This window comes from Artibeus jamaicensis, unplaced genomic scaffold, assembly GCF_021234435.1.
Source record: "Artibeus jamaicensis isolate MK-2021 breed Jamaican fruit bat unplaced genomic scaffold, CSHL_Jam_final scaffold_286, whole genome shotgun sequence".
Lineage (NCBI taxonomy): Eukaryota > Metazoa > Chordata > Mammalia > Chiroptera > Phyllostomidae > Artibeus > Artibeus jamaicensis.
Genome location: NW_026522034.1, coordinates 8140793 through 8160052, shown reverse-complemented (window position 1 = coordinate 8160052; position 19260 = coordinate 8140793). Strand labels below are relative to the sequence as shown.

The 19260-nt window shown below is 37.3% G+C and overlaps 1 protein-coding gene across 1 annotated transcript in view; it reads right to left on the bottom strand.

Annotated features, from left to right (window-relative positions):
* The window catches only part of NEMF (nuclear export mediator factor), a 58722-nt gene extending 39788 nt beyond the window's left edge, over nucleotides 1-18934 (bottom strand). The window contains exons 1-10 of the mRNA XM_037137267.2: nucleotides 18811-18934; nucleotides 17890-17958; nucleotides 17665-17767; nucleotides 13600-13725; nucleotides 4844-4992; nucleotides 3593-3660; nucleotides 2570-2656; nucleotides 1230-1303; nucleotides 334-404; nucleotides 176-251 (exon numbers count right to left, since the gene is read on the bottom strand). Of these exons, the coding sequence (XP_036993162.2) occupies nucleotides 176-251; nucleotides 334-404; nucleotides 1230-1303; nucleotides 2570-2656; nucleotides 3593-3660; nucleotides 4844-4992; nucleotides 13600-13725; nucleotides 17665-17767; nucleotides 17890-17958; nucleotides 18811-18869 (882 nt within the window). The 5' untranslated portion in view covers nucleotides 18870-18934. The remainder of the gene's footprint in view (nucleotides 1-175; nucleotides 252-333; nucleotides 405-1229; nucleotides 1304-2569; nucleotides 2657-3592; nucleotides 3661-4843; nucleotides 4993-13599; nucleotides 13726-17664; nucleotides 17768-17889; nucleotides 17959-18810) is intronic.
* Nucleotides 18935-19260: the final 326 nt, after the last annotated feature.

Below are 19260 nucleotides of genomic sequence, written 5' to 3'. Positions count from 1 at the left end.
AAAGTGGCAACAAATGTTTCCAACAGTTTGTATCTATGACTACATTGTCCCATAATGCCCAGATTCAGTGATTGTAAAGCAAAAAGTATTTCCAATTTTTCAATCAAAGCAAGTGGATATCAATTTAATAACTCACATCATGTTAACTGGTCAAAAAACAGTATATAAAACCCACCTTGTCAAATGATTCAAATTCTATATATGGATACTGTGAATGTTGAGAAAACAAGAAAGGATGAAATTCTTCGTACCTGCAAAACATAGTTATTTCATCGCATTCAAGAACATTAATAAACATTAAAAAAAAAAACTGACCCATGCCTACATGCTTACGTGAGTATCTCTTCAGCTGGTTTATCTACTTCCAGGCTTGGTTTTATTTCTCTTTTCTGAATGATATATCCCTATAAAAATCCAACAAAAAACTCATTTCTATCCATAATTAACAAAAACTTATTTTTCACAACAGACATTAATTTATGTAATTTTCTAGTTATAAATTATCAACTGCACTTGCCTACTGATTATATCACTTGTCAAAATGATGCTTTTAGAATAAAAGTACTATTAGAAAGTAATTGGTTTATTCCTATGCACAAGAAAAATAACAGGTAATAAAGAAAATGAAAACTCCCGTACTGATAAAATGGTGGGATTATACACGTACATTCTGATTTCTTTCCATTTTTAGACATCGTGCAATTTTTAAAAGCCAAAAACACTGCCAGCAGAAAAACTCTTAAATTCACTTTGTTGGTAGATTTTAATTAACTTTAAAATCTGGGCAGGTACATTTGGACTGAATTTACCTATAATTAATGAGAACTGCCTCTGAATTTTTTTGGTAAGTAAAGTTATATTTTGAATAGGAAAGAAAACACAGGAGATGAGTTAATTCAGAGGGTGTTTAACTATTACGGGATTTTTTTAAAGTGCTGGCAAATTAAAATGTGCTTCTCTATCTAAAATTAACCTGAGAAAAAATATTTACAAACTCCTCATCTTTTCTGGAATTGACCTAATACCTTCTATAAAAGAGAAAAAGCAAAACAAAAATTACAAACCAATAGCAATTTAAGACAAAAATCTACCCTAGAAGAAGCATATTACAAATGTCGAATTTCCAAACTAAAACAAAAAATTTACATATACTGATGTTTAATGAACATTTAAATTCTAAAAAACTAAACAATAAAAGCAGAATATGCAACAAGTATATGTGCTGCTACCTTCCCACTGAAGTTGGAGGTTGTTTTCATATAGTCTTCTGCCTTCTGCAGACAAACAAGTACTTTTTCAATATCTAAGAGGAGAATAAAAAAGGGAAAAACAGAGTGGCAATCAAGTATCAATTAACTTATTAAACAACTATGCAAAAAACAGGAGGGTGTTTACAAAATAAGTGTTCAAAAAAATGAAATACAGTCATCTTACGTTTGCTATCAGCATTGTAAATACAGGCGCTTTCAACCAGCCTGTTATTTCAATAGCTTTTATTGATCACATCTTGCCCCTCATGATCTGAAAGACACTCTGTTCATATACTAAATTCCCATATATATATATATATATATATATATATACACACACACACACACACACACACACACACACACACTTTGGCCTATTTCTAAATTCATTATTTTCTCTATTCGTTTTCAAAAACTGTTGTAATTACTAATATTTTCATTGTATATTTTAATCTATGGAAAGGTTATTCCCCATCATTACTATTATTTTCCAGTTTTCCTGAACATTTTCACATGCTTTTATTCCACATGAATATCATTTTATTAAAAAAAAAGTAAAACAAAAAACTGATGCAACAGCAAAAACAATACCACCTGTTGGCACTGTGATCAGGATTGTACAAAATTAGTATATTTCAGAAAAGAAGTCATTCACCAAAAATATTCCATTTGTATTTTTAAACACACAAAAAGTTACAGCATAAAAGCTATCCCTGAACCTTAAAAAATAATATATAACTCTCAAAACATAAACATCAAGAATGATTTTTCTAACTGTACAGGAGACTAAAGATAAAGACTTGTGAATGACCAAATATTCCATTTTCCTTACATTTCCTCTAATTTTTTTATTATCCTAATCTGGCAGTTAAGTTAGGTTCCCTTAAATATTACAAAAGCCTAACTTATCATATAACCACACCATAGGACTTACAAAATTAAAATGTTCGAATACTGATTATTTCCAAACCCACTCCAGGTTCTGAGTCAGAAGGTGAATAATTCAACTCCTTCAAGCCTTGTACCAAAGACTGTCTCAAGGCCAGTAACCACTTCAAAAATTTACGGGGAGAGAGGGAGAATATTCTTCAGCTGAAAGGTAATAAGGCAGGTCAAAGGACGGAGCTGCACGTTACTAGGGATAAAAGCGCCACTTCAGAGTACAAAGCCAGTAATACCACGTGGATAGAACACTCACAGGTCTAAACGCTCTTAAGTCTAGAGCTACCTGGTCACTTATTACTTTTCCAAAAGTAAGTCCATAGTTTTAAAAAAGGAAATTAGTGGAAATGAACTCAACTTGTACCATGCAGACCTACCTTTACTTTCAAATTTCTCATCCACTTTGACACCACCAGAGAACCCATTTTCTATAAGACAGTGTTCGATGAGAGCTGGTCCAAAAGCTGTAAAAACAGCATTATTTTTAGTGTTTCCTATGAAATTTAACATTCAAAACATAATACAAATTTATATTCAATATAAATGATCTACTCGATAACAATAGCCAGTGAAAACAACTAGTTCACTTATTCTGAAATGTTATTAGAAATGATACTTCAAGCACTTAACTAAAATTTGAGACTATAATAAAAATGTAGATGTTAGTACAGAAGTTACAGGAATTTAATGAAATTTGGCCACGTATAAAAAAGATTATAAACTAGGAATGCAAGGCTGGTTTAGCATCCAAAAGCTGGTTACTGTTGTATACAATGTTACTGAAGAGAAAACAGAAGAATACAAACTTACAAATTTTATGTATGCTATGAACTTTTAAGTTGGGAAGTTCTAAAGGTAACTCTTCAGTGCATTCTAATCTCAGGGGAGAGAAATAACTTTCTAATGCTCGGTAATTAAGGGTACCAGCCTGCTCACACGTTCTTTTCAGATTCCTTATTATCGGGCTAGGTAATGATTTTCTCAAGCATAAAAGTTTATTGAATTTTATTTACCCTGGTTATTAAGGGTACCTGACATCCTGGAATGCCCTGAGATTCACTAATAAGAAGAAAAAAAATAAGTGTTTATTAAACCGAAGATTCATGTTGGGGGGGGAGAAAACTCAGAACACTACAGCTATCCCTAAAGTGCTAAATAGCATACTATTAGTTAACACAACTACTATTTTTAAATAAAATCTAACCGGTAAAGGTCAAAATTCATATGATATGACAAATTTTCCATAAAAATAAACTATTTACCTAAATGATCATTTTAAACTCCTTTCTACAGTTATCAATAAGTCCTAATTTTCCACTAGAACTATAAAAGATTTAAACATATTCCTGAAAACTATACTATCTTGCCAACACTTCATTGTTCTGTGCGGTATTACTCACGAAGCAGTGGGTTAAGAACTCTCCTCAGTAGTTCACCCTTAGGTGCACTGGTTATTATTTCAGTCAGTCTGTAAAACAAAATTGACATACCTCTTTTAATGAATATTTAATTTAATTTTAATTTAATATTTAATGAATCTCATGGCAGTATTTATATTCATAATACTTTCATACATATCAATTTGCCTGATCTTTAACTATTCTAAAATAAAAGAGAAATTAATTCATTTTGTAGGTAAAAAAAATGGAAAGTCATGCCCTGGCTGGTGTGGCTCAGTGAACTGAGTGTGGGCTGTAAACCAAAGGGTCGCTGGTTCGATTCCCAGTCAGGGCACATGCCTGGGTTGTGGGCCAGGTCCCCAGTAGGGGGCATGTGAGAGGCAACCACACAGGTCCCTCTCTTTCTCCTTCCCTTCCCCTCTCTCTAAAAATAAATAAATAAAATCTTTAAAGAAAATGCAGGGTCATAAAATTAATTTACTGAAGTTAGTAATCTTAAAACAGCACACTGAAACCTAAAACCAGGTTTCCTAACGAAAATCAATACTCTTTCAACTAAGTCATATTGCTCATCATCAACTGCCATGCGTAATATGAGAGCAACATTTTTACATAACAGTTAAATGTTGTTTGTGAAGCCTGGAGATACATCTTAATACCTGAACTGGCTTTATCTAGTCATGGTTTTAATACTTAAATACTGAGTTCTTCAGAATGCCAAGGGCCTTTGTAGGCCCCAGATCAACAGCACCAAAAACACCTATGAACTTGTTAGACCTGTAAATTCCTGGGCCCTACACTAGAGCTGATTTAGAAATCTGTTTGATCAAGCCCTCCAGGTGATGCCAATGAATGCCAAACTCCGAGAACCACCGCTATAGCCTATTCGTCAGCAAAGCCTTTGGCCAGAAGAGTAGATACAATTTGTACCACATCCTCCCCTGCTCCCTCCCTCTCCTTAGCTAAACCAGACTTTCTCTTTTTGTACTCTGCCCAAGCTATCCACATGTCTTCTCGCAGAAGAACTGGTAAGTCCTCTCACTTCACCAAGAAATCATACACATCTAAAATAACACCAAATTTAGATGAAAAAGACATACATTTGCTACTCCCATTGCTTACGTGCACATTTATGTACTTCAAATTTATTTATCTAAGTAAACAAAGTATTTTCTATGATAGTTCTTTCACATGTGATCTACTTAACCTTTTAAAATAGTAAGAAATGAGTTTATAAACAAAACATGGTACCTTTCCAAGGTAGGCAAAGGTGCAACAGCTTTTGCATGGTCAACTGGGTAGTGTTCACGAACAGCAAACTTAACATCATCTGACTCGTCAGTTCGAAATCTTAGGATATTTAAAATTAGATACTCATAATCTGTAAGGACAATGTTCCCCTGTAAAAGAATAAAGTAATTAAATGCTTTCCCCAAATCATTCTTGAAACTTAAAAATTAAGAAAAATGTAGGCTCTTAAAAAACCTCATCAAGGTTATAGAAATGAGGTTACAGAGAGCATCTGACTTTGATGACCACCACCTGAACTTAATGCTGCACTTCCATGAGGCAAGTCTCAACCCTGTGTCTTATTAAGAAAAAGATAACAGATATGCTTGTATGTTTCAGAGGCCGAACAATATCGGAGACATTGCTGATTCCAACCCAGACCACTACAGTGAAGTAGCACAATAAAGTGAATTACAGTCTGTTTGCTGATGGAAGGTCTTACTTTCAAGGTACAAAAAACATAACATTTATGAAGCACAATAAAGCAAAGTGGAATAAATCGAGGTGCAATAAAATGAGGTATGCTGTATACCTTTACCTGCACTGTGTCTTTTAACAGCAGTAGTTATGTGGCAAAAATCATAAAGACGTGGTACCCTTCAGCCGAGTAACTCCACACTGGGTAACGTAGCCTGATATAGTAACTCAGTAAACCCAAAAACTCTATGCTTAAAGATATTTCTATTTACAATAGGAAAAAAAGGAAACAGCCAAAATGTAAAATTGAGAAAACTGTTAAATTATGATATACAACAGAACATACTTAAAAGCTGTTAACTTATGAAGACTATGTTAAAAAAAAGCAGAAAATTGTTTATGATGTTAGGTAAAAAATAGCAAGGCAAAAAATTTCTTAGAAAGTGGAAGACAAATATAGAAAAAATAAAAATATTTATTAAACAGACAGGAAAAGACTTTTTAAAATTTAATAGTTACATAATCTTTTCAAGAAAAAAGGGGGGGAAATCTAATGAAAATAACACTGCACAAAGAATACAACCTTTCACATTTATTGCAGTGAAAATAGGTGTTAGTATACAACTAAAAGCATCCATGAAAACAGTCACAAATGCCGCAGCAGCTACTTAGAAGTTGGTCATAGAAGATGACAAATGTAGCCCAATCTTAGGAATTCTAGGATGCAGATACATGGCGTCAGTAGATGGGGACACCATTCATCTTCAGATAATCACAAGTTACTAGGTGTTGAAAGGTGCCAAAGGATCTGACTTCAAAGCAACCATGCATTTATTTAACTTAAAAAAAGTTAACTGGAGAAGGAAAGCAGAGGGATGGGATGGAAGTCCATACAGTGTCTCGTTCAGGAAGATGGGACCTGAAAAACACCTGGCCACAGAGGCTGGCACACAGACTACACTCCATCACCATTTACTGAATCAAACTGTGCAGTTATCCACAGCATCTGGAAGATTCCAGTAAGGCAGTTACTTCCCTGATAGGGCTTTCCTGAAACAAAGATTGCCCCAAAGTATTCTGTAAGTGGCTCCCCTTACTCGCATTTATTAAAAAAAAGAAAAGAAAAAGAGAATAAGGAATTCTGCACTGATTAAGTCCCAGAGTTAAATTTTTACCTTATTATCAAAGTTCCACAAACTTTTATGACCAAGGGACTCATTTTTCTAGGCACACCTTTATGGAAGTGGTGTCCAAGGAGCGTATTTTGGGAAATACTGTGCTTGACTCTGATGTACACAATAAAATACTTTCTGACCTTAACTTTTTCTCCAGAGTCTTTCCTACTGGAACCTTCCTATTACAAATTAATAAACTGCCTTTCTTAAATGAGCTTGAGTAACAACAGCCTGTTTACCCAAGGCCTGGTCAAATCTAGATAAACCATACATCAAAATTCCAGACCTGAAAGCTAGAAGACCAAATCCTGGTATAGACAGAGGAAAGAGCAATCGTCAAGATCTACTCTAGAGATCAACCAACCGACCTCTCTTGATATCACAGTGAATACTGAAAATTCTCAAGCACATACACTTATATATAAATCCATAATGTTTATTCCAAACACATCACTAACTGGATCCCATCACTAAATGTAGGCACGCCAGTTGCTCAGAGTCTTCAAAATATAAAGAGCCTAAATGCAATGGGCTATACTGGATTTGATTCTGGAACAGAAAAAGGATATAAGTAGAAAAACTGGTGAAGTCCAAATAAAGTCTATAGTATAATTAACAGTAATGTACCAACGTTAATTTCTTAGTTTTCACAAAGGTACCATGGTTATGTAAGATGTTAACACTAAGAAAAACTGTGAAGAGTACATAGGAACTTTCTGTATTATCTTTGCAACTTTTCTATAAATCTAAAATTATTACAAAATAACAAGGTACTTGAGATTTTTTAAATAATAAAGATTACACAAATTCATTCATGCTATGGAAAGAATTTTTAGATACCATTAAGTGCTAAGTTTAAAATGAAAATGGAAACCCTCCCCAGAAAGGCCCATGCCTGATATGTAAGCCCAAATTTAGAATGCAAGCAGAGTAGTCCCCCCTTATCTGTAGAAGTTCCACGACCTACAGAGGACGCCTGAAACTTTGCATAGTACTGTACCTTACTTACGTATACTATTTCTGTGCCTCTTCACTTAAAGGAAGATCTTTTAAGACTTCCTTTGGCATATTTGAATGGTCGGCAACAGTACTGTTGTGCTTTGGAGCCATTATTAAGTAACGTAAGCTTTTGGAACACAAGCACTACAATACGGGACAGTCAACATGATAACAGATGGCTACATATACATAGAGCACTGATACTTGGGACAAAGGAACGACTCACACTGGGAGGGAGGAGATGACGGAGTGGGACAGCACTTGAGATTTCATCATGACACTCAGAATGATGTGCAGTTTAAAACTTATGAGTTATCTCTGGAATTTCCCATTTCATATTTTCAGACCATGGTTGACCATGGGTAACAGAAACCAAGGAATGCAAAACTGTAGGGGAAACTACTGTATTGACCTACAAACCTAAGGCATGCATGCAATTAGTTAAATTCAAGAGATTTTAACCTCCAAATGAAAATTTTTTCTTTTCTTTTATGGGGGGGGCAGGGAAAGGGATCATAAATAGGGCACTAAACCCATTACATTAGTAAGAGGAATTGGTTTGAGCTAGGAGTAGTAACAGCTTCAATTTTAATTCTATGTAATTCTCTACATACTGAGAATATATTCATGTAGTACTCGTATAAGCACTATTTAATTTAAATGGTAGTCTACATATTCCCAACCACTATCTTACTGAAAAGTAGAAAAACTGAATGAAATACACAAACCATGCCCTTTAAAAAATAAAATACATACAAACTAAGCAGTAAACGTTTACAGGACTAAAATCTAAAACAGAACTCAGGAAAGTGAGCGGGGCTACTTTTCCCCTAGGATCAGTTGTGTAATAAAAAGCAATGGACAGGCTGGGGAGCAGAGCACAAATTCTGACAGACTCACAGAACTACTAAGGGGAATAAAAATTGGAGATCCAAGGTGAAAAGTCCTGGGGTGGGGGGAGAGATATCCCTGCTAGTCCAGCTATGAATGGTGACCCTGAAAGTATGCATCCCAGAGGACGGGGTGAACTGGAGATACACCAGCTTTCTCAGAATCAAGTTCTAATCAATTCAATGCCTGATTTTAGTAAGGTAATCTGGGATTACTTGAACCCTTAGCTGTCAACAGCAAACCATAGTCTCTTTAAAGGAAGACAGCATCATCACAGGTCTCACAACATATATATTATTTTTCCTCCTTCACTGCTTGCACACAATAAAATAACCAGAAATGCCAAGAAACAAGAAAATGTACTTTAAGTCAAAGGGAACAGCAGGCAATAGAACGATGGTTACCAAAGGGAAAAGAGAGTAGGGGAGGGCACAGTGGGTAAAGGGAATCAAATACAGGGTCCGGCAGCAGTAAGGTTTGCTTGAGTGTGGTTGGTAGGGTATGTGAATGTCATGCACAGATGGCCAGGAATTTGAACATTTCACCTAGAATGTCATATGTTGTGCTTGAGTGTGACATTACATGCTTATGATTTTGTAATAAAAGATCCTGTAGTAAAAAAAGGGAGTGCTCTTTGTGCCAGACCCTGTATATGGTAATGGAAGACAACTGGACATCGGATGGGAAGCATGCAGTAAAGTACGCAGATGCTGAATTATAATCTTGTACCTGTGAAAACTGTAATATTAACCAGTGATACCCTGATGAATTCAAAAAAACAAGACACGTGGAGGTATCGGATCACAAAGCATTTATAAATGATCCCAAAATTCTTGTCTGACAGCAATAAATTAATAAATTGAAAGAAAGGTCTAAAGAAAATATGGATGAATTTCCCAAAACTGATGAAAAATACCAACTCACAGATTCTACAAGCACCAGGAACCCAAGTAGGACAGTTACAAGGAAAACCTCAATTAGGCACATCGTAGCAAAGACAAATAGAAACCAAAGAAAAATAGAAAAAAAAAACCAAAGACAAATAGAAAAAAAAATTTAAACCATCCAGATAAAAAAGGGCAGATAATGTCCAAAATAACCACCTGACACTAATTGCAATAGAAATAATGGCCACTAGAAGGTAGTATACTATTTTCCTAACTGTCAAAAATTTATTTATCAACTCAGTGAGAGGACCAAGTAGATGGCAACCTGTTCTAAGAGAAACGAAGTAAAGTACTTAAGAGTGGCTGAGAGAAGAATGATCGTATAAGACGGTCAATTTTGGTAAAACTGTACCCTGTGGCTGTATCTTTTTCTCTGGACAGACAGAATGTGAGTCTCTACTGAATAAAATTTTCATTGCCACTAGGCATGAATTACTGCACTGCTATCAGTTTTCTACATGTGAAAGACTACCCTTATTGAGTTGTAAAGAAACCTTATCAACAGTAAATAGCAAATCGAACACACATCCCTAGAGAAAACAATCATCCCCAGGAATGCCCACTAGACAACAGGTGGCAGTACACTACAAGGGCCTTCAGTCCTTTTCATCTTTTCCAATTCTGGATAATTTTTACCATCCCCTCTCGTAATCATCATATCTAAAATTATTCTTGATTAAACATACATACACACAGCTACTTCCACTGTTTTTTGTCCTGATTTATTTACATAAAGGGAGCAAGAAATGTTCGCTGACACACACGAACTTCCCTGTACTACAGTCGGCAAATGTGGAGCCGTATGGCACTAAGCAGTTAGTAAAGCCGTAATAAGCACCAATGCCTGGAGATTTCTAGAAATTTGGGGTTTTATTTTCAAGAGTCTCTATTATTCCAGAGATTTAAAAGTTATTTACTCTCACTCTGGCTGGTATAGTTCAGTGGACTGAGCGTGGGCCTGTGAACCAAACCACCACGATTCGATTCCCAGTCAGGGCACGTGCCTGGGTTGCAGGCCAGTTCCCAGCAGGGACGCACAGGAGGCAACCATATACTGATGTTTCTCTCCCTCTCTCTTTCCCTTCCCCCCTAAATATAAATAAATAAAATCTGAAAAAAATTACTTACTCTCAAAGTTGTGAAGCCAAACCAAAAAATATTATCAGTACCAGTTTTGTCTGTGGCAAATGTAGCTTTAGGGTAGGTAATTCCTAAAATGTAGGTAAATTCCTATACTTGTAAGTACTCAATCTGTAGGAAGTGACCTTATGACCTGCAGACTAGGATCCTATATGCCACAGAATAGGTACAAGACCAGGTTTTCAGGAAGACTTTGTGGTCAACAGTTCTACATATAAACTATAACCTTTGCTGTTTAATGATGAGCTCATCACACTGAATTAAGTATGATTTATTCTCCACCATGACACTGTACATATGACCTTGGCTGCACAATGTGCCTAACTATAACCTGGTTAAAAAGACAAATTCTTTTTTTTTTTAAGTAGAACTTTTTCTGTTTTAGTATTTTTTAATTTTCATTTATTTGTTTTTTACAGAGAGAAGAAAGGAGGAAGAAAAAGAGAGAGAGAAACATCGATGTGCAAGAAAAACATGGATCAGTTGCAACCCAGGCATGTGCCCTGGACAGGAATGGAACCAGTGACCTTTGGTTCACAGACTGACACCCAATCCATTGAGCCACGTCAGCCAGGGCAAAAGGGCAATTCTTATCAAGCCTATGTAAAAACACCTATTGCCATTAGCAGTAAAACAAAACAACTCAGTAAAAGGCATTTGTTCCTAAATTCTAAGAGAACAATGATAGCAAACTACCATTTAAAAAATGTCACTTAAATTTGTAGAAGTGTAGCCTACTGAAGGTCAGAGAAAGGTAAAGGACTTTATCATATAGTCATCATAAAAATAATACCAACAATATTCTGAAAAAATATGCACAATAAGATTCTTTCCAGTTTATTCAGTTCTGGGTAATTAAATGCACATTCTCAGATCATAGGTTAGCACTCTATTTTCATGAAAGCATCCACTACCAGACTAAAGAGTCTTATAAATCCTAGCTCAGTACCGATAGTCTGGCATCTGTCTAAGCAGTATCAGCTCAAATAATACGAGTCTACTGAGCAGGGGTCAGCAAATTTTTTTCTGTAGAGGGTAAGATATTAAATTATTTTAGGGTTTGCGGGACACATATGGTCTCTGCCACATTTTAAGAGTGCCCCTGTGAAATGTAAAAACCATTAAGCTCACAGGCTTTACAGATAGGGGCCACAAGCTGTAGTTTATTGATTCCTCTTTCAGAGTGCCTGGTATCTCCTTCCCAGTGAGGTTCTGACACTGCCTCCTTTGTTGAAAATTAATTTATAATGACAAATGCAGCAGATTAGTAGCTGCCAGGAAGAAGGGCAGGTGGGAAGAGGGGTGGGTGTTACCGGGGTATCACAAAGAAAATCTTGGTGGTAATGGAAGAATTCTGTATCTTCAATGCAGAGGTGGTTACATGAGTGAAGAGAGGTGGCAAAATGCACAGCACCCTATGCATACACTGTGCCAAGAGCAATTTCCTGACTTTGGTATTAGACTACAATTATGTAAGATGTAACAATTGAGAGAAACTGAGTTAGGCTATACTAGACTTCTACATATGCAACTTCCTATGAGTCTTAGTTATTTCAAAAGTAAATTTTTATTAAAAAAACTTAAAAACAAGTATAAAGGACACGTGGACAAAAACTAAGGGGGGTGGACATTGGAGGGAGGTGGGGAGCACTGAGGATGGGGGTGGGCTGGGATGGGAGTAAAAGACAGGAAACAGTACTTGAGCAACAAGTACAGTTTTATTTATTTAAAATAAATAAAAATTTTTAAAAATCTTAAAAGAGGATAATGATACAAATTTTAAAATGCATCACCTTTTAAAAGCACATACAGAAACAAGTCCAGATGGGCAGCAGCTGTAGCAGCCACTGCCTGCAGGGGAAGGGGGTAGGAAGATGGTGAAAGGAATCAGTGGCCAAGAGAAGTGTGTAAACTGTGTAAACAGAGCCCTCAGGAGCCTTCCTCTTAGGACTGACGACACTATGAAAACACGGAAACACCTCTGAGTCTCAACTGCTCTCTTATCTGACTCAACTATCTGATTTTTCTGGTTGCACCACACTAGTCCTAAAATGTGAAAAACAGAGAATGTCTTCAATTCTCAGATCTTCATCTCCTACATTCATAATGCCATTTTAAATGGCCAAGGTATGCCTAAATTCTGATCTTTAGACAAAATGAAGGTTATTAACTGAAAAGTTACATTTTACTTGCTTGGCATTTATTATCCTAATGTATCAATACTAGCCTTTGATACAGAAAAAAGTTTTCCATCCACGTTTTAAGGCACCGTTGGGAACCGCTCTGCCTGGTTTCAGGAGTTGTAACTGCCCCCCCATAGCTAAAGCTGAGTGAGCGACCTCCAGACTGTGAGCCACTAGGGAGACAAAGCTTCTCTCTGGCAGCAACACTGCTTCTGCTTCATGCATCTCTGCCCCCAACACTTGGTCGGTTAGTCAGAGACAGGTAAGACCCCTCAGAGGGGGGGCAACCTAAGCCAGACATGATTACTTGGGAGGCCCTCAAAAAAAGTACTCAAGGGGCTGCAGCAAAGAGGGGGTGATGGATCCTCGCTCCCTGGCTATTCTGACATAGCCTGAGTCCCCATTTCCATCTGGAAGAAGCGCTTCCTGGCTGTAGTCCACTTAAGCCTAAAAACCTATGACTGGGAAAGCGGTGCAGCCCTTTGCCGGCTAGAGCAGGTTCCAGGGTGATCGGACATAAGAAAGAGTTCCTAAAGTCCTGTGAAGCCTACTTTGCTAAGAGTGCTTTCGTTCATATGATAAGGGTCCAAGCAGGAAATGAGCATGTCTCCCAAAGTTTTTGCAACACCCTTACCTGACAGACACCGACTCAGACTAAGCCCTCGGATTTCTTTAAAATGTTACCTGTTGTTTGATCTTTGCCGCCTGACATTGACTGATGAGCTTTACCTGTTTATCTTATGTGTTCCGAACCAAATAAAGCCGTTGAAGAAGAGGTACTTGGTCCTTCTCCTCTGAGAGACTGACCACCTTTCCTCTCCAAGCAGATCATGTCTTGGCAGTTTTATTTTCATCCGTGGCAGATGGGGAGACTTGTGGGCAAAGTTGCCCCCACAAGGCACTATTACATGAGTAACAATATGACGATAACTTCTCCTTCACCCCATCCCCCAGATTTAACTTACCCTATCATACAGCTCAATGATTAAGTGATAAGCAGCTTCATCACTTCCGAATTGAAAATCTACAATTCTATCCACACCAAGCTGTTTTGCACTGACTAATCTCCGACTCTTCAAATGTTTTCGGCACTAGCAAGAAACAGAAGAAAAATGCATTTATATAGTAAAAGTAAGTTTCTAACCATTGGGTATTGGTTTATAAATAAGTTTTTCTTTCATTATCATAAGGAATAATAATGTAAAAGTAGCAAATAAAACAGTATAAAATAAAAGCTTTCAGATAATCAGAGGAAAGAACATTTTGGTTCAGACAACTCTGACTGCTAACTCTGAAACAGTTTTTTATTGGGCTGGCCAAAAGTCTGTTATATTTTTTTCCATACTATGGCTCTGGTAGTGCTTTAATTCATTTGAAACAATTTTGTTAGAGATTGTATCGTGACAGCTATCATAGCATGTATTTTAAGAAAACATCAAAATTAGTGAATTTTTTGTGCAGCCATTTCAATACTGAAGATGGAAGAATACGTAGCACTTTCAGCATATTATGCTTTCTTATTTCAAGAAAGGTAAAAATGCAACTGAAACCCAAAAAAAGATTTGTGCAGTGTACAGAGAAGGCGCTGTGACTGTCAAATATGTCAAAAGCAGTCTGTGACCTTTCTTGGTACCATTGACATTTTGGCCAAATAATTCTTTGTTCTGGGGCTGTCTGATGCATTGGAAGATGTTTATTTAGCAGCAACGCAACCTCTACCCACTATAAGCCAATAGTGGAAGATAGCCGACATACTCAAAATATCCAAATCAATAAAGTTACTGGTGAAAATTAAAAATGTCTTTATTTTACAGAAAAAAGTAAACACACTTTTTGGCCAACTCAACATTCAGTTTTTAAGTAGACAACGATAGACCCATTGTGAAATTTACTTTGTTGCTCTATACCACCAACTCCCTTGTTCTCACTCTGATGCTCCCTCTTAAAGCCGTACCTTATTTGTCTCTTTCTATTTCAATCTTTTAAATATCCCAAATTTCCATTTATGTAACTGTGCTCAAAATTAATTAATAGTTTCCACTAATCTTCCACTTCCAATACAAATTGTGAACCATGAGCGTTTAGGTATTTTGTAAATTAGTCCTCCAGCTTACTCACACCCAATCACCACCCCCTGTTGCCACACACTTTATTGACATAACCCAAACAGATTTTTTCTGGTACTATCTCCAAATTTTTGATCGACCTAGCTCAAATCCTAATGTAATGACTCCAATTCATTATCAAATATCATTCTTCATATGCCTAGTCATAAGGCTCTTGGTTTTTTTTTAGCAATCAAAATAAAATTAGCATGTTAAGCCTGAATACAAATTACTTGGTAAATACCTTTTGTTCTATATTACTTGTGCCATCCTTTAGTACAAATATTTAAGTATGACATGGAATAGAAACAAGACTACTCTGTAGCCCCTAAAAAAAAATCTTACAATTGTTTCTAATTTCTGAATTTTAAAGATCCTTCAGTTAGTCAAGACCCGTAAGAAAAAAAATGCTTTCTTTTCTTCAAGACTCAAGTTCAACACAAATTTTAGAGGTTAATCTGAAACCACCCTTAAAAAATATAGTCATTCTTAGAATTAATGGCAACTCCTTCATAACTAAGTTATTCTTCAAACTTCGTAGTTCAAATTAAATAAAATTTTCATTTTATTTACTTATACACTCAGCTAGCTATAAAAATACTTTTCAAACTTCATAGAACCTCCCCTTCCAAAATTCAACAGTTCTGACTTTAGAGTAACTTATATTTATTTTGATTTAAACAATGACCTATAAACAGGACTATCTCTAAATCCCCAGGAGAAAAATCATGATTAAGCCTTCCAGAGTCCCCCAGTAATCTTTTTATTTAAGAAATATAGCCCTGGCTGGTGTAGCTCAGTGGATTGAGCACAGGCCTGCAAACCAGAGGATCAAGGTTCGATTCCGAGTCAGGGCATATTCCTGGGTTGCAAACCGGTTCCCTGCAGGCCAGTTCCCAGCGGGGGATGCACGAAAGGCAACCGTACATTGATGTTTCTCTCCCTCTCTCCTTCCCTTCCCCTCTAAAGATAAATAAATAAATAAAAATCTTTAAAAATAAAAAAAAATTTTTTTTAAATAAAAAAGAAATGTAGAATTAGGCCCTGGTTGGTGTGGCTCAGTAGGCTGAGTGCTGGCCTGCAAACCAAAGGGTCGCTGGTTTGATTCCCAGTCAGGGCACATGCCTGAGCTGCAGGCCAGGTCCCCAGTAGGGGGCATGAAAGAGGCAACGATACATTGATGTTTCTCTCCCTCAGTCTCCTCCTTTCCCCTCTACCTAAAAAATAAACAAAATCTTTTTTTAAAAAAAGAAAGAAATACAGAATTAAAATGAACATAAAGGGCATCCCTGAGAGGAACAGAAGTCTTCACCAGGGAATGGTGAAAAATGGAAGGTTATCACAAGTGCACGGACATATAGTACATACGTAAATCTTGTGGGGGTTTTTGTTTGTTTCTCTTTAGCAGCTTAGTGCAAACCTTCCACCCACTGAACTATAGGTGGCATCCGCTAATGTGAGAACTAGGAACTCTGATTTACCACATACTGTTCATGGCCATGCCTGTACTATACAGCTCTTTAAGTTGTTTTTAAAGTGCTTAACAATGACTGCTCCATGAGAGGGAATCTTTCTATACATTTAGACTGATACGTACACCTAACTCATAAAATTCTAGGTTTTTAAATAAGTATTTGACCTCCCACTGCTACTATAGACTAATTTGGGGCTGTTTACGCTATCCCAGTATCATATATCCTATTGCTTATTACATCATTTGTAAAACTAAAATGATAATATTTGTTCTTCATATCCACTGAGTTGTTAACTTAAATATGCATTACCCATCTACTTTGAAAAGTGCTATACATATATAAAGTGTCATTACTATAAAGGAAACCTCCAAAAGAACCATTTGGAGTTACCATTAAATAAGCTTTTAAGAATCTGATAGTTTTATGACAGCCCTTGTGATTTGGGAAGCACTTACCTAACTTGCAATCCAAAACAGATTCTAAGTTGCTGGGGATAAGGCTCTTCTCTGTAAAGCCTCTAATGAAATAACACAATGCCAAAACAAATAAATTTCTGAAGGAAAGTGAGGAGGAGAGGAAGAAGGAAATTAATATATATGGATTCCTAATACGTGTCAGGCATTGTGTTAGATGCTTTACATGGTACTTCAATTAATCCTTACCAATAACCCCATGAGGGAAATATTACGCACATTTTACATTTAAACAAGCTAAGTTCCATGAGGTTAAATAGCTTCTCCAAATTATAAAGTGAGTGGCAAGACCATCAATGAAAAGTTAGGCATATCTGACTGAACCCTCCTTCCTCTGTGGCACATGAACTTTTTAGTGTACCTGTTTCGTCAAAAAGTGACTGAGTAACGTGCCCACAAGTGCAGAATCTGTTTTTACAATTAAAAAAAAAAAAAGCAAGAAGAGAAGTAAAAAGATATAAAAACTGCTAACATGCTGATGTCACTGCGTATTCCCAAAAATACAGACTGGGTGCACAAAAGTGAGCTGTGGAAAATAGGATAAGGAAAAGGGGCAGGGTGGGCGAGGCAGGCGAGAGCCAGATCATAGAAAGCCAAGAACTCTAGGGTATGGGATACTGAAAAGACAGGGCATCATGAAACATGAGCTAAATAATGAAACTGATGCTTTAGAAAAAATTATCGTTGGTCCAGTAACAACTGTTTCCATACGTAAAGCAGATTACAGTTAATGGACTACAGGTAAATGGTATAAAAGCTTGAACTAGAATACTGACTGTGGGAAACACAACTGGGTTCAAAGGGTAATAAGGAGAAGTTAACAAACATCTACTTTATTCATTCCAGTATTCACCAACTACTCTATCTTATCTCACTTTATTAATAACAGTAAAGGAAAACCAAGTAGTTTGAAATTTCATTGTCAGTGACCAGTCTCAGGGCCTAAAATGTACTTTCAAGTATAAGTTAAAATTTACCTTCATGGCAAAACTGGACGGCATCATATTCTTAGGCCATTCAAATTCTGTTGTGTGAATTCGTATGCCAGATTCAAGTAAAAGTGTGGCTTTAAAGTCTGGTCTGCAGAAGAAAAAAAGTTATTTTTTTCTTTAGAGTCTTGCCAACGCTAACTCGGACTGAAAAGTGTAGGTAAAAAAATAGTAACAATCTCGTTTAATTACCAAAGATAAAAGAAGCCTTACTTTTGAAGACGAATGAGATATGTCTTATTATCCACATCATAAACATTGTTTACTCTCATTCCTAGCAAGCTGCAAAGAGAAAGGAAACATGTAACAAATCGTACCATTTGAAACAAAACACAATTTAAAGCTGCAGGGGGGATCAGAATCTGTGAAATGGGAACTTCGGGGATCTACGACTGTAAAGATATGGAGTCTACCAAGGAGCAGAATCCAAAGGACATCAAGCACTCAGTCCAAAATTTAACTATTTAAGAACAATGTTGTCCATTAGCCCTGGGAACACCATAAAATGCCTTGCGTCTTTGAAATAACCTTTTCTTTTCTTTTTTTTTTTTAAGGAAGACAGTCTAATCCACTTTACTCCAACAGGAAAGAAAAAGGTAAACAAGGGCCTAGCAAACATGACAAGGCTCACACAGCTAGGTAATAAAAAACCCAGGCCAGAATCCAGACCTGTCACCTCCCTCTGTCTGGGACGAAGAGTGTCAAAGAAAGGAGGCCTCCAGTCTGGACACCTCTGGAGCAAATGACTACTCGGGCGTCCTGACGCCCTGGCGTCCACCCGGCGTCTCACTTCTACTAAACATTAGCTACCAGACCCAGGCGACTCGGGCCTGCAAAGCCAGAGCCCCGCCAGAGCTCCGCCAGAGCCGGCACGAGACCCGGCGAGACTAGCAGTCCGCGACAGGGGGCGCCGCGCCTCACGCGGCCGCCCGGACCCGCACCCCGCGCCCCAGGAATCCTGCGGGCCAAGGAAAGATACAAACGCGTCGGTCAACCCAGGCCTAGCCAGGTCCGCAGAGACTAGCCCGGGGGAAATAAGGGGTAACAATCCGGATGGTCTTGAATTTAACCGTCGGGCCTGGGCCTCTATCTCCTGCACTTCCCGCATGAGTCAGGTCGTCTGTTGCACATTACCTGGCATTCAACTCCGCGAGTACCGCTCGGAGATCAATAGTGCTAAAGCGGGTCTTCATGTCGAGGTTTGGGGGTCGCTACCGCACTTTTCACCACTGCCGGACTCGGCGCCTCTACTCTTCTACGCAGGCGCACAAGGCGGAGAAGTACGGCCGCGCGAAAGACCCAATATTCCTAAAGCGAACGTGTTTCTGTCACTTTCCAGAAGAATTTATTAATCGAGTGGCTTTCAACTTGCTTTTTGTTGTCCCAGAACAACTTAAAATAGATCCAAATTATTCTACTAAAACTACATTCCTTCCTGGAAAACTTAAGGATTAATTCGTTTACTTTGCCCCCTTGTGTTTCAGGACTCAAACCAGACTCCATAGTGACTCCTGCTGGTCGTAACAGTTTATGAGAGACAATATGGAAGATTTCCCCAGATGGGCCCTAAGGTTCTGTGTATAA